The 15,404-nt window shown below is 44.2% G+C and overlaps 1 protein-coding gene and 1 long non-coding RNA gene across 6 annotated transcripts; both read right to left on the bottom strand.

Moving 5' to 3' along the window:
• Nucleotides 1-46: 46 nt before the first annotated feature.
• LOC110535827 (28S ribosomal protein S30, mitochondrial-like) lies at nucleotides 47-3,438 on the bottom strand. Of its 5 annotated transcripts, none has more exons than XR_005034659.1 (3): nucleotides 1,939-2,545; nucleotides 1,507-1,683; nucleotides 47-1,314 (listed from the first exon to the last, which is right to left on the bottom strand). XR_005034659.1 is itself a non-coding variant. In XM_036935648.1 (3 exons), exons 1-3 carry the CDS (start codon nucleotides 3,027-3,029, stop codon nucleotides 1,029-1,031), a joined length of 441 nt encoding a protein of 146 aa, XP_036791543.1. In that variant the 5' UTR covers nucleotides 3,030-3,438; the 3' UTR covers nucleotides 47-1,028. The 5 variants fall into 5 exon arrangements, 2 of the variants coding, with proteins under 2 accessions (XP_036791543.1, XP_036791544.1); XR_005034660.1 differs by having other exon boundaries at nucleotides 47-1,225; XM_036935648.1 differs by lacking the exon at nucleotides 1,939-2,545 and adding an exon at nucleotides 2,963-3,438 and having other exon boundaries at nucleotides 47-1,225.
• Nucleotides 3,439-10,591: 7,153 nt separating this feature from the next.
• LOC110535825 lies at nucleotides 10,592-15,342 on the bottom strand. Its single transcript, XR_002475312.2, has 3 exons — nucleotides 14,006-15,342; nucleotides 13,610-13,707; nucleotides 10,592-11,254 (listed from the first exon to the last, which is right to left on the bottom strand). It is a non-coding gene; the product is annotated as an uncharacterized LOC110535825 (long non-coding RNA).
• Between the last annotated feature and the right edge of the window lie 62 nt (nucleotides 15,343-15,404).

The raw sequence follows: 15,404 nt of genomic DNA, 5'->3' as shown, positions 1-15,404 counted from the left end.
TCAGTGTCCCTGATAAATGGTTATGCCAAATACATTTATAACTAACAAGATCATTCATCTGTGCAGTTTTTCATAGGAGAAAATTAAGCAGAGTGGGCAAAACCAGCAAGGAGGTGGGCAGAGCCAAGGACAAGCTACCGAGATCCTATTTGCGCGTTATAGCATTTATTTGCATATTTCCGTTAGGGAACTTTGGCAAAGGGTCACATCTACAAAACGTATTGCACTCTGTAACAGATTCTAGTTTTGGGAAAAGATAACTAATTGAGATCGGGCTTTTCTTCTTCTATGAGAAAAATCAGCAGAACGCCAGCCCAGTTCCATCTCGCTCCATACTCTCCCACTGGGCTTCCTCTCCTCACCATATTTGGTGAGGGGTGGAAATTCCAACCAGATGCTTCAGATTTATACATCCGGTAAAACATCAGTCTCCTTGTTCCATCTGTGGTTGTGCTGTTTGTCCACATTGACTAAGCGACACCTAGTGGCAAACAGCAGAACACCAGAAGCAGGGTTTTCAACAATAATCACTGTAGCGGGGTACGAGCCAATCTTTCCCCATTGAAACAGCCTGGTATAGAGGTCCTGGATGGCAGGGAGCTCAACCCGTGATGTACTGGGCCGTAGGCACGCACTACCCTCCACAGCACCTTGCGGTCAGATGCAGAGCAGTTGCCAAACCAAGAGGTGATGCAGCCAGTCAAGATGCTCACAATGGTGCCGCTGTATAACTGTTTGAATAACTGAGGGGCCCATGCCAAATGTTTTCAGCCTCCTGAGGGGGAAGAGGCATTGTGGCCACTTCACAACTATGTTGGTGTGTTTGAACCATGATAGGTCCTTAGTGATGTGGACACCAATCAACCCTGTATGCAACTGTTTTTACTTTCCACATGAATACATTCTGCCAGATCATACCAGAGATACACACACCGTACATACATATACACTGCACATGTTCAGTGTACATGAATTGACATTTGCCACTGTTGAATCCAGATGGAAACAATTCAACAAAAACACTTATTTCACCCTGCATACACCATCTCTCCATGTCCACCTGACCTGCCCAGTAGGAACCAGACCAGGAGCTTGAGGACCCTGTCATCCAGCCCAACCACAACACCATGCTTCATTTCATACAGATGAATACTGTCTGTCCCCCAGCACAAGTTCTTCCTGGGGTTCACAGCATCCGTCTCATGGACAGGGCCAGGGAGTTGAGCTGGTAACAGAAGACAGAGAAGTACTGGCCAATAGTGATCACAGCCTAGGACACAAAGGACCTGGCCACATCCTCATGGCTCCAGAAACCTGATGATGTTTTGTTCAAGTTTACAAAATGTCCTTTAACAACAATTGATGGTATTCACAACTAAAATGTATCAAGAATAAATGTATTCAAGAGCAGGCAGAAAACAGCTGAATGGTAAAATGAATTAAAAGTTACTGATGCTTAGGGTGGTAAGGAGAATAACACCTGATATTCAAGTAATGACTACACACCATGATACATGGCTTGTGCTCCTGTCCATGTGAATAGACTGGCAATGCCATGAGCTCTCAGGTAGACCTCAATCTGGTCAGTCAGATTCAGATAAGCCATTTTGTCCCTGCGATACCTATCAGGCACCAGGTGGAACTGGGTGTGGCCATAACAGCCTGGGTCAGGAAACTTGGCTCCTGGGAAAGCAAAGAGAAAAAAATAACCATGTTGAAATAGACACCGGCACAAAATACTTTGATACTATTACCACCAACACTAGTGGAAACAATGTGTGTTTGGTTGAAACACCCCCTATGAGAATAACAAAGTAAATGACTAAAGCGGAAACAGACTGGTTGCAGGTTGGCGCAAACATATTGATCAATATTACTAGATTAACAACCAAAACTTTGTGACACTCACTTAACATCCAGCTCCAACTCCATTATTACCTGTTAAGATGTTGTTCTCATACTGTCTCCTGAATATGGGAAGCAGGTCTGGGGTAAACTTTAATTTGGAAACTATTCGCACTCAAATGTAGGTCTTATTCCATGCCCAAAAAACAGTTAGCCAAAACCCAGCTTGACGTCAATGTTTGACATATGATAATAGCTAGCTCTCGAAAACCCTGGGCGGCATTCTGCCTTCTCCCTAGAGTCCCAGCCATTACCTTCGCCCACAACTGGCTAATGTGAACTACGAGCCCGACGTTGTATTTTAACGTTTAGCAACGTCAATAACCATCGCTTGCGACGCGGCTTTCGAAACCTTATGGACCTTATCTTTCGTCAGCGAGAAAGAATCCTTCAAATAACATTATACACTTATTGAAGTAGTTTTGCACAGACCCATGCAGGTTATTGAAATTCGGTCTTAGTATTAACGATATGGTCGCTTCTAAACACAAGTCATTTTTTAAATGAATTAATGACTGTAAAGTCAACATTGCGGGCGCCGCCACCGTAGGTTCTTCTTCTGTGCGTCTCGTCCAACATCCTCAAACGCGGAATATCGCCTCTATGTGGAAGGTGAAATACTATTCGAGTCAAAATAATGTCTGGGCCACTGGAAACGGTATGCTATAAATGGAATGGTTATTCTAATCTAAAAGGTTATGTTACAACATTTTACAACAATCATGTAACGCACGATTCTGAAAATCGAACCGTTTTGAAACAACGTTTCGATTCTTCAATACAACTTTGTCCTCAGGAGCAAAGCATACTTCATATCAGGCTAGACTGCTATTCTCCAAACTGAATTTGCACAGCGTGCACTAATGTATAGCTATGCATTTTCGCAGGCACAGTGTTTCAGGACAAGTGTTTGCCATTCACGCCCTGCATACCGAATTGATGTAGCTATTCTGAGATTAAACCTAATTGTTTTAATCTTAGTCGTCAGCATTTGTTTAATGACGGAGATGATCATGAGCAAATGTGTCCTCCAGGTGGCACAGTAGTGCCTACTCACCAAGTGGTTGGCATTGATGGAATGGTTCATTGACGTTTTGCGCTGTTTTGCGCTGTTCGGCAGACATTTTTATCAAGGCCAGTTCGGGAGCCGAAGTCTACACCACTTCGTCCGTGATTGGTCAAGTGTAGGGAGTCTTTGTTGTCATTCAACGAAAGACGATTCGTTTTCATGCACATGTTTCCCATAGAGAAATAATGCACCAAACATCTTAGTTATATGTACAATTGCGCGCCTAAGATCTCCTCGGCAAAAACGTCAATATTGACAGATTTCTTGAGATGAATTCGGACTATTTTACAAGGTAAATTGACTGAGAACACGTTCTCATTTGCAGCAACGACCTGGGGAATAGTTACAGGGGAGAGGAAGGGGATTAATGAGCCAATTGTGAACTGGGGATTATTTGGTGACCTTGATGGTTTGAGGGCCAGATTGGGAATTTAGACAGGACACGGGGGTTAACACCCCTACGATAAGTGCCATGGGATCTTTAATGACCTCAGAGAGTCAGGACACCTGTTTAACGTCCCCCTGGGGCATTTTTTTAGACCAGAGGAAAGAGTGCCTCCTACTGGCCCTCCAACACCACTTCCTGTAGCATCTGGTCTCCCATCCAGGAACTAACCAGGACCAACCCTGCTTAGCTTCAGAAGCAAGCCAGCAGTGGTATGCAGGGTGGTATGCTGATTACTGGCTACATGTCTCAACATGGACAAACAGTAAGGTAGTAGGGGTAACTATCCCCCCTAGGAACAATGTCTAATTGCTGAGACAAAACAAGCAACGTTTGGCAAAAAAAATTGTATATGGATGAAGGGCATGCATAGGTAAATAAATTAAAAAGGGAAATAAATGTCACCATTAATATCTGCACTATGAGGAGATTCCATGTAAAGTCCCTCTTTTTAACTCACCTGCACATTAATTTTCTTTGTTGTTCCTTTTCCAAACAATACATTATGTACAATTACACAAAATATTATTTGAATGATGCAAGATTTTACATCCCAGCAGTCTATAAGGTGACATTCAGGAGCAAAAGGTTTTCAATGGTTGTTTTTTATTCCCATGGACTATAATATTGGAATAGAATATAACTAATAACATTAAATAACATCAGAAATAACATCTATTAGGAATAACTTAACTAATTACCTCAGTGTGACATTGATTTGGCAACTCTTATGCTCTGCTATTGTGGCCGATGTGAAATGGCTAGCTAGTTAGCGGTGGTGCGCGCTAATAGTGTTTCAGTCGGTGACGTCACTCGCTCTGAGACCTAGAAGTAGTTGTTCCCCTTGCTCTGCAAGGGCCGTGGCTTTTGTGGCGCGATGGGTAATGATGCTTCGTGAGTGACTGTGGTTGATGTGTGCAGAGGGTCCCAGGTTGGGGCGAGGAGAGGGACGGAAGCTATACTGTTACATTGGTGCCATGACCCGGATCACTGGTTGCTGCGGAAAAGGAGGAGGTCAAAAGGGGGGTGAGTGTAACCGATGTGAAGTGGCTAGCTAGTAAGCGGTGGTGCGTGCGAATAGCGTTTCAATCGGTGACGTCACTCGCTCTGAGACCTTGAAGTAGTTGTTCCCCTTGCTCTGCAAGGGCCATGGCTTTTGTGGCATGATGGGTAACGATGCTTCGAGGGTGGCTGTTGTTGATGTGTGCAGAGGGTCCCTGGTTCGAGCCCGGGTCAGGGCAAGGGGACGGACGAAAGTTATACTGTTACATTGATGCTGTTGACCCGGATCACTGGTTGCTGTGGAAAAGGAGGAGGGCAAAAGGGGGCGAGTGATTTGCAAGTAGATTGTTGACTAGAAGACAACTGATAATGACTGCTAGCTAAGATTCAAAAGGGGGGTGAGTGTGGCCGATGTGAAATGGCTAGCTAGTTAGCGGTGGTGCGCGCTAATAGTGTTTCAGTTGGTGCCGTCACTCGCTCTAAGACCTAGAAGTAGAGGTACGAGGAGAGGGGAGGAAGCTATACTGTTACACTATTACACAATTCTAATTTGTACATAGGACACAAATAAAGCTATCCCCAGGAAAATTGGAGCACAATTAATGAGCGACTGGTAGGACTGCCCTCTTGAAGTTTGCCAAAAGGCATCTAAAGACTCTCAGACCATGAGAAACAATATTCTCTGGGCTGATGAAACCAAGATTGAACTATTTTGCCTGAATGTCTGGAGGAAACTTGGAACCATCCCTACGGTGAAGCATGGTGGTGGCAGCATCATGCTATGGGAATGTTTTTCAGCAGCAGGGACTGGGAGACTAGTTAGGATTGAGGGAAAGATGAAAGTAGCAAAGTACAGAGTGATCCTTGATGAAACCTGCTCCAGAGCGCTCAGGACCTCAGACTGGGGTGACGGTTCACCTTCCAACAGGATAACAACCCTAAACACACAGCCAAGACAACACTGGAGTGGCTTCAGGACAAGTCTCTGAATGTCCTTGAGAGGCCCAGCCAGATCCCGGACTTGAACCCGATCTAACATCTCTGGAGAGACCTGAAAATAGCTGTGCATCGACTCTCCCCATCCAACCTGACAAAGATTGAGAGGATCTGCAGAGAAGAATGTGAGAAACTCCCCAAATACAAGTGTGCCGAGTTTGTAGTGCCATACCCAAGAAGACTCGAGGCTGTAATCGCTGCCAAAGGTGCTTCAACAAAGTACTGAGTAAAGGGTCTGAATACTGATGTACAGTGGGAAGAAAAGTATGTGAACCCTTTAGAATTACCTGGATTTCTGCATAAATTGGTCATAAACATGTTATCTGGTCTTCATCTAAGTCACAACAATAGGCATACACAGTCTGCTTAAACTAATAACACACAAACAATTATAATTTTTTGTGTCTTTATTGAACACACCATGGAAACATTCACAGTGCCGGTTGGAAAAAGTATGTGAACTCTTGGATTGAGCATCCAGGTGCGCCGTTTCGGCCCAGGATATCCTGCGCAGGCTCTGCTCACTGTGTCTCTGGTGCGCTGGGACTGGTTAGTTTGTCCTATGCCTGCGCTCCGCCCGTGCCGGTCTAAAGTGGGCATTGAGCCAAATGGAGAGGTGCGAGTGGTAAGCACCAGATCTCCAGTGCTCCCCCACAGCCCGGTTCGACCTGTGCCTGCACTCTGGAGGGGCCGGGCTAAAGTGGGAATTCAGCCTGGAGGAGTGGTGCCAAGGCTGCGCACCAGAGCTCCAGTGCTCCCCCACAGCCTGGTTCATCCGGTGCCTCCTCTACGCACCAGGCCTCCTGTAGGTCTCCCCAGCCTGGTGGGCCCTGTGGCTGCCCCACGCACCAGGCTGTCTCTGCGTCTCCTCCCTCCAGAGTCGCCCTCCAATCCGGACCCTCCAGCGACGCCCTCCATTCCGGAGCCTCCAGTGTCGCCCTCCAGTCCGGTGCCTCCAGAGGCGCCCTTCAGTCTGGAGCTTCCAGCGACGCTCTTCAGTCCGGAGCCTCCAGAGGCGCCCTTCAGTCTGGAGCTTCCAGCGACGCTCTTCAGTCCGGAGCCTCCAGAGGCGCCCTTCAGTCCGGAGCCTCCAGAAGCGCCCTTCAGTCCGGAGCTTCCAGTGACGCTCTCCAGTCCGGAGCCTCCAGTGTCGCCCTCCAGTCCGGAGCCTCCAGAGGCTCCCTTCAGTCCGGAGCTTCCAGCGATGCACATCAGTCTGGAGCTTCCAGCAACGCTCTTCAGTCCGGAGCCTTCAGTGTCGCCCTCCAGTCCGGAGCCTCCAGAGGCGCCCTTCAGTCTGGAGCTTCCAGCGACGCTCTTCAGTCCGGAGCCTTCAGTGTCGCCCTCCAGTCCGGAGCCTCCAGAGGCGCCCTTCAGTCTGGAGCTTCCAGCGACGCTCTTCAGTCCGGAGCCTCCAGAGGCGCCCTTCAGTCCGGATTCTCCAGAGGCGCCCTTCAGTCCGGAGCTTCCAGTGACGCTCTCCAGTCCGGAGCCTCCAGTGTCGCCCTCCAGTCCGGAGCCTCCAGAGGCACCATTCAGTCTGGAGCTTCCAGCGACGCTCTTCAGTCCGGGGCCTCCAGAGGCGCCCTTCAGTCCGGAGCTTCCAGCGACGCTCTCCAGTGTCGCCCTCCAGTCCAGAGCCTCCAGAGGCGCCCTCCAGTCCGGAGCCTCCAGCGACGCTCTCCAGTCCGGAGCTCCCAACAAGGGTTCCCAGTCCGGGGCCCACAACGAGGGTGCCCAGTCCGGGGCCCACAACGAGGGTGCCCAGTCCGGGGTCCGCTACGAGGGCGCCCAGTCCGGGGCCCACTACGAGGGTCCCTAGTCCAGGGCCCGCTACGAGGATCCCCAGTCCGGGGCCCGCTAAGAGGGTCCCCAGTCCAGGGTCGGCGGCGAGGGTCCCCGCTCTAGAGGGTCTTACGTCCCTCACCAGAGCCGCCACCGCAGAGAAATGCCCACCCAGATCCTCCCCTATAGGTTCAGGTTTTGCTGCCGGAGTCCGCACCTTTGGGGGTGGGGTACTGTCACGCCCTGACCTTAGAGAGCTTTTTATGTCTCTATTATGGTTTGGTCAGGGTGTGATTTGGGTGGGCATTCTATGTTCTTTTTTCTATGTTTTTGTATTTCTTTGTTTTGGCCGGGTATGGTTCTCAATCAGAACAGGTTTCTATCGTTGTCTCTGATTGGGAACCATACTTAGGTATCTTTTTCCCACATGGTTTTTGTGGGTAGTTATTTTCTGTTTAGTGTTTTGTGCACTTGACAGGACTGTTTTGGTTTTGTTTATTTCTCTTTGTTATTTTGTTATAGTGTTCAGTTACAATAAAAAGGCATGAAAACTTAACACGCTGCGCTTTGGTCCGATTCCTCTTCTTCAGACGACGACTCCCGTTACACTTCAACAGTGTTTACCAATCCTGGCCCTGGGACATCAATGGTTACACATTGTAACTATTCAATTGACTAGAAATATGATTTAACTAGTTAAAGGCTAATTTGGAACTCATATATACAGAAACAGAATTTAAATACAGTACACCACACTTCCTATGCATCTTGTAAATACTGTAAAACCGGTTTATCTCAATATCTAATTTCCTTCATTTGCATTGATCTGATAAACACAGGATATGTGTAGTATTTCATCAAATGAGAGACTTAATTTCAATCAGTAGAGAATGTGAAACACTTTCTTGAAAGAATGTAATTATTCAAGTGTTATAAATACATAATACATGCATTATAAATATTATAATTGTAATATTATTAATACAAGTTCAATCTGTACTTCAATGCACATCTGGTCTGCATTATAAAAACAGAGGAAGAAAGAGGATGTGGCGATAGAGCTGTAAAAGACAGAAAGAGAAAGAGGTATGAACAGAGGAGCAGGGAAGGCAGCATATGATTAATGAATCACAGTGCTACCCTAATATTCTCTCAGTTCATCACAATTACATAATAGTGTCTCTAGTGGTGTCTCCTAACCAGCCTTTTGCTCCCAGTCAGTCCAAAGGTTATCTTAAGAGCGGGTAAGGTGGCGATGACAGGACTGGGGTTTGGCATCCTCTCTCACATCAAAACATACCTGCTGACAAGAGACAGATAGAGAGAGATAGCACGTTAAAGCCTTGTTTTTAAAATTTATTCTGACACTGTCAGTCATCATAATTATCAGGAGGTGAAATGCAAAACTGAACTTGGATCATTAACTCTAGGACTACTACATCTCTATCTGTATTTCAATGTAAAGTATCTCTTTAATAATAGTTCCTGTTGACCCGACCAAGTGACCTCTCACCTCTGATCATGTGCCCTCTATGTAGCCAGTTCAGATGCGGGAGGGGTTCATGAGAGAGGGATGAAGTGAAGGAGAGACTTATTGAGAAAAAAAGGTAGTTAAAGAGACATTGTTCAACAGGAATCTATGTGTGTGGCCTCACCTGGTGTCTACACTAAGTGGCTGCAGAGTACTTTATGCGGGAAAACATGCAGACAGATGGAGACAAACAATATAGCATAGTTATAGAAATAATTAAGGGTCTTATATTCTCCATGGTTGGCCCTCTTGCCTATTCTTTGAAGGTGGAAGGAGCCACATTTATACACCTGAGCCTGCTTACTGCACAACACAATCCATCAATCAGATTGATATATGACTGTGTAGGTGTGGGTTATAAGTTGTCTAAGTGTTCTACATTTTTTCAATATGGGTGATGAAAGGGGTTCACCTAGGGGTCATGATAGGGGCTGTACCAAATATTTGATGTATTATAATAATTCATTATGCTTATGTGGAAATTAATAGAAGGCAATGGGTTATAAGAAATGCTGATACAAATCGTGCTGAAGGTGATACTGGTGCATTTCTGGTATCTCTTAATCCCATTGTTTATTCAATTTGTGCGGTTCTTTTCAGGACTCAAGAGGAATGGGAGTATATGCAGACTCACCCACCCTCACTAGCATTCCAGGAACCTCAGGAGTTGTTTCTCCCTTTAGAAGGCCATCCCTGGGATCAAATTGATCCAGGGGATTTGCCTAATCTATTTGATTTCAGAGGAGAATATTATGATTAAAGCTGTGAGACTAATTAGTCTCAAAGGGGGAAATGAAAGAGGTTCACCTAGGGGTCATGATAGGGGCTGTACCAAATGTTTGATGTATTATAATAATTGATTATGCTTAAGTTGTATTAATAGAAGGGGAGGGGTCATAAGACCTCCTTACATTTATAGGGTCCTAGACTACAGATTAACAATATATATATATATATTCATTATAGAGGTTTAGTATTGTTCCACAGTTGTTTTCTAGACTCTGCCTCGTATAAAGAGACCCCTCTGAGAAATGTGTGACTGAGACAGAACTCTGCAGGGGAGTGTAGGAGATAAGAGACCAGTCAGACATTCCACAATAAATCAACTTTGGGGAGTGGATATTTATTGCCTAGGCCTTAGAAACACTGGAACTATTGTATCTCTCTTGCAAGTTTATGTAGCTGTGTATGCGTGGGCATGGTCTGAAGCGTAGAAGGTAATGACGTATACAGTGACATCACAAGGGCTGGACTTCGGGTTTAATAAAATAACTTGGGACCTTTTAAATGTTGCAGAACTTACTCGGAAACATGTGTTATGTTCCTGTTGTCAACTTCTGTCTGCAATTGCATTATTAAAGGTTTTTGAATGATTTAATTAAAGATTGTTATGCACGTGAGTGAGGACCCAAAAGCGGTTTAACAAAAACAGAGTCCTTTAATGTCAAAACACAGGTAAGACATAGATCCTCTTCAAATGTATATGATGGCAAAATAAACAACCCGCAGAGAGGGCGACAAATGAAACATAAAGTCCTTCTGAAATCACAGAAGAGTTCCCCTTCTAGCAGCAGAGATGAATAGCTGGGTTAGAGTCCCCTTCTAGCAGCAGAGGAGATTAGCTGGGTTGTAGAGGACAGAGGTACCTGATCACACGTAGCCTCAGATGAACAGGCAGATTCCGACAGGAAGGTTGAAGCAAACAAGACGATAGTTTGGTTCTGGCATGAGAAACTCAAACGAGAATCTGACAAAGACAGAAGCAGGAACAGAGAGAGAAATAGAGACCTAATCAGAGGGAAAAAATGGAACAGGTGGGAAAAGGGTGAACGAGGTAGTTAGAGAAGATGAGGAACAGCTGGGGGAAGGAGGGGAAGCTAATACGACCAGCAGAGGGAGACGGAGTGAAGAGAAAGAACAGGAACAAGACATAATATGACAATACATGACAAAGATATTGTCAAAATGCTAATTTCACCAATGAGCCAATGATTGACAAGGAATAAGGAAACAAACCCCAACAGGGACTTAAAATAGACTGTTTTGTTTTTGTACAGACATCACACCATTACCTAAACAGTACCCTCACCCGAGAAGCAGAAATCAAACTGGGAAAGAAACTGGGAATTGAATAACTGCAGTTGACATAGCTAAGTAAATGGAAGAGCCTTTGGTTGTGCATAGTGTAGTGTATGGTGTTCCCAGGGAACAGCACCCTCTTCAAAGAAGTAGGAGGTGAAAATCTCCCGCACACAGATTGCCTCTCTTCCTGCGTTGTTGGACACCATCCTTGAAACATCCTGCAGAGCAGCAGACTTCTCCTCTGGCACACGGCGGCGAGCTGCAGATCCCCTCCTGGTCCTCGTGTCCATTCGTATGAAGTTATGCAGGACACAGGTAGCCTTCACACGCCTGAATTCCCCAGGAGGCAGTCCGAGATGGCCCTGGTCACCCAATCTGGCAGTGCTCTACACGGTAACTGTTGGCAATCTTTTTGAAGGGATCTCCAGTTAAAAGGTATCTGTAGGAATATGGAAGATAATGTCATTATTTGACTTTTACATCACTAGGTCATTGTGGATTACTAAAGTATAATATCCCTTATAACAAATCATGATATCATTGGATAGATAGATGCATGTACACACGTGTGTGTAGAGCCCTACCTGTTTTGAGCGCCACACTTTTAGGTAAAAAAAAATACAATATATATATTTTAAAGCCGCATACAAACATGGTCTCTTTTTTGCTTTCTTGAGTAAGGCAGCTCCAAAATGCAGGTATTTCAGCCTAGCTCAGTGCTTTCTGTGGTGGTGGGGCTAGCCAGCAGAAAATAGTAATGATTGACTCAGTTTTCTGTCACTCATGGGACAGTACGTCATCCCCAATTCTAAGGTTAGAGCTTGAAAATAAATTCCCCTTGGGTTCTGTCATGGAGTTATATTAGAAGTGCCCATCCAAGAAGGCTCAAGGTCATTGGCTACAGAATGACATCAAATCACGTTATATCTACAGTAGCTTTGATTGGACTGATCATGTCAACATCTTACTTTCAAAATCTTAGCTAGCAGTCATTATTAGTTGTCTTCTAGTCGACAATCTACTTGCAAATCACTCGCCCTCTTTTGCCCTCCTCCTTTTCTGCAGCAACCAGTGATCCGGGTCAACAGCATCAATGCAACAGTATAGCTTCCGTCCCTCTCCTCACCCCTACCTGGGCTGGAACCATCCACCCTCGAAGCATCGTTACCCATCGCACCACAAAAGCCACTGCCCTTGAAGAGCAAGGGGAACAACTACTTCAAGGTCTCAGATGGAGTGAGGTCACCGATTGAAACACTATTAGCGTGCACCACTAACTAGATAGCCATTTCACATTGGTTACATATGCTGCTACATAAATGATGTACTATGCAAGGGAGAAATGTATACTGTAGCTAAGAAAGTAATACCAAGTGCATGTTGTGTAGTAAGCTGTTGGTAGCCCATGTGCCTCACCCTAATAATTTGATCTATTTTCACATTGTTCGTGGCCGTGGTGTGCTTGTTTGGCAACTTTTTTTTGTACAACTTTGACAGTGCTACTGATAGTAGTTGTGGTGCTTGGCTTGCACGTGCAAATTCAGCACACACAACATTCTATAATATAATTGCTTTATTAAAACAGCTTATTTAATGCATCAAATAGTGTTGTATGATGTTATCTTTTTTGACAAGCAAATACCCAAACGGCGTTCAATGTGCCTCACCCTAATAATTTGGTCTATTTTCCCCTTAATTTCGTCTACTGTTCTAACATGGTGGTGCTCAAATAGCCTATAACCTGTTTTACAGAAACGTAATCATCGATCATTGTCTGTTTATATGCCCCATTTATTTTGACTTGTTGTACAGGGAGAACACTGTAATAACGGGCAATGTTCTGAATTCTGTCGCTGTGTAACGTCTGCTTCCAACTCCCACTCTCAAACAGTAGATTCCCTGCTCACTTTCCAGCCCACTTTCCAGCTCACACCCTCAAAGACATAGATCCCCTGAACACAGCTCACTCTCCAGATCCCAATTACCTGAATTCCGATCACCTGTTCATGATAAATAGTTATGATCACACACTATTTAGTTCAGTTCTTTGCACCTCATCATTGTGAGCTATTGTTTGTTTCTATTCGGAGCGCTGTTTTTCCTGTTATGTAATCCTCCCGTGCATGATTTTTGCCTGTCTCACTAACGACGCCTTTTGCCTATTCCCTGCCTGTACCTTAGCCTTTCGTATTTCCTGTTATTAAGCTATTGCCTGATCTCCCGGACGACGTTACTAGCCTTTTCCCTGCCTGTACTGTTGCCTTTTTGGACCCCCTGTGTATGACCTTCTGCCTGCCCCTGGACCCAGCTACCTCCTCCTGTGGTCCTTTACCAATAAATACCTGCTGCGCCCTGCGCTTCAAACCAGCTCTCTGTCTCCCATCGTGTTCATCACACGCTGTACGTTTCAAAGTGCTGAACAAATAGTTATTGACTACGTCCGTCGGCGCTTTCTCATGAATGTCTTAATCGAAATTATGGATTGCCTCTTATCCGCTTGTCGTCCCCTTATGCTATAGTTTGTACATCTTAGTTGTCATTAGAAACCACATTTATTTAAGCAAGTCAGTCATATCAGCTATGTTTTTATGTGTAGTGGCGTTTCTGGCGTGCATCACAAGTTTGCCCCACCAAGACTTACATGCTAAAATCGCCACTGGTAGCATGTGACAATATCAGGATCATATCAAGGATAGCATCACAAATGAATACATAAATACCACTTGAAGCTTGAAGATGAGTTGATCATTTGAATCAGCTCCTGTCGTGCTATGGCAAAAACAACAATGTGCACCTCTTTGAGTCCCCAGGACTAAGAACCACTGCTCTTCATTGGGACCTCTTCATCTGCAGACAGGCTTTCACAGCTCTCTGTATCTGAGGACCAAAGACCTCACAAGAAACATCATCATATGACTTATGACTTCATCATACTCAAATGAGACCGCACTGAATATTGTTACTATTATCTCCGTCATCACTTCTATGGACTGAAACTACACAAAGTAACTGCCCTATCCAGAATAGCCTACTCTCTCACTTTTACAGCTAGCTAGCTACCTACAAATGCATTTGGAGTTGTTGTTTTTTACAGTGATAAATACATCAAGATACCTAGCTAATATGAAGTTAGGCAGCTGGTGATATTTAATGCATAATTTTTTTTTTTACATTTTCAAAATGTATTTACTTGCTTGAATAGGTTCTCCCAGCCATGTGGACGATTCAGCCATGTGGACGATTGGAAACAGGGCAACAAAGTGTGTTTGTCACCAGAATGTTTTACAGCATATTATTATTTACCTGTGAATAAATTCCTGAAATTGAGAAAGGATTAAACTATTTACCCATTTAATACCCAGACCTTCATACAAACTTGCTATGCTGAATTCTTGACGCACAATCAAACATGCTGCTATATGCTGCCAGCACGCCCACAACCGAGCCACTCTGGGAAATATACCGTGTGCTAGTGAACACGAGCCGTTAGGCTTTTCTCAGAAAGATGAAAGGTGTTCTCCTTTTTAAGTTCATTAACGTCCATTTCAATCTTCTTGACTGTCCCTTTTTAGCTTGTTTGTTTGTTTCTCTATTGTCGCATCTTTTTCGTCACTCATCTTGAGGCTCGCCTACAATTCTTTTATATCTTTACTGACTAGTTCAAGTATTCCCAGTTTGTCATTTATTGATTTTAACAGATTCCCGGTGGTGAAAAGCTTAAGTCGCCTGTATCCATCGAGGACTCACGTTTTCTTTTGGAGATTGGTTCTCCTTGTTTAATCTCCGTCATGTTTGGGTTTTGCTTGTTTTCGTAATATTTGTCGATACATTTCTCTAGCCATATGATTTGTTTTGTGTCGTTATCCAGATTGAATGTTATTACCCACCAGTACTTGAAGTGCTAATATTTAAAGATATTGAATACTACGTTTTTATCTTGAGGTGATCTGCACTGCTGTGTTCAGTCTGCTGTTGATTAATGTAATTGTACAGTTTTCCTGTATGTACTTTTTTTTTTTTAAATAAACAAAAATATTTTGAATGTAATTTTTTTATTTTTTATTAAAGCAACAAAAAAAATAGAGATGTCACAAGCAGGACCCAATTTCATAGACAAGTCTGGCCTATATATAGTTGTTGCTATGTACAATTTTGATATTGTAGCCTTGTTAATATTTCTGGCATATCTCCAGACTTGCTGCGGCAATGATAAGTGAGGGCAGGTGTGGTGTGACTGGTGGTATGACTAAATGACCTTGTTGCCCAGAATAACTGGAGCACGTGGTTGAACTCTCACCTGCATTTACTAAAACACCATGTCCAGCTTCAGATTATTGCAGTTCTCACCTCATACAATCCAACACCCCTCAAGACACAGCATAAGACTGATACTTTGATCTAAAATACAGAATTTAACCACTGGAAATTAAATACGGGTCAATAACAATATATAGTAATCTTAGAAAACAACTTAGTTGACATTCATTTGTTACACTTATTTCAATGCAGAGGTGTTTCACATTACATCAAGTTGTTGTTGCACAATGTTAGTTCCACAGATTAAAGATCTGTGTATGTGGGTCAAAGTC

This window comes from Oncorhynchus mykiss, chromosome 11, assembly GCF_013265735.2.
Source record: "Oncorhynchus mykiss isolate Arlee chromosome 11, USDA_OmykA_1.1, whole genome shotgun sequence".
NCBI classification, from domain to species: Eukaryota; Metazoa; Chordata; class Actinopteri; order Salmoniformes; family Salmonidae; genus Oncorhynchus; species Oncorhynchus mykiss.
Note: the sequence above shows the minus strand (reverse complement) of the source record. Positions and strands in the feature narration are given on the sequence as shown.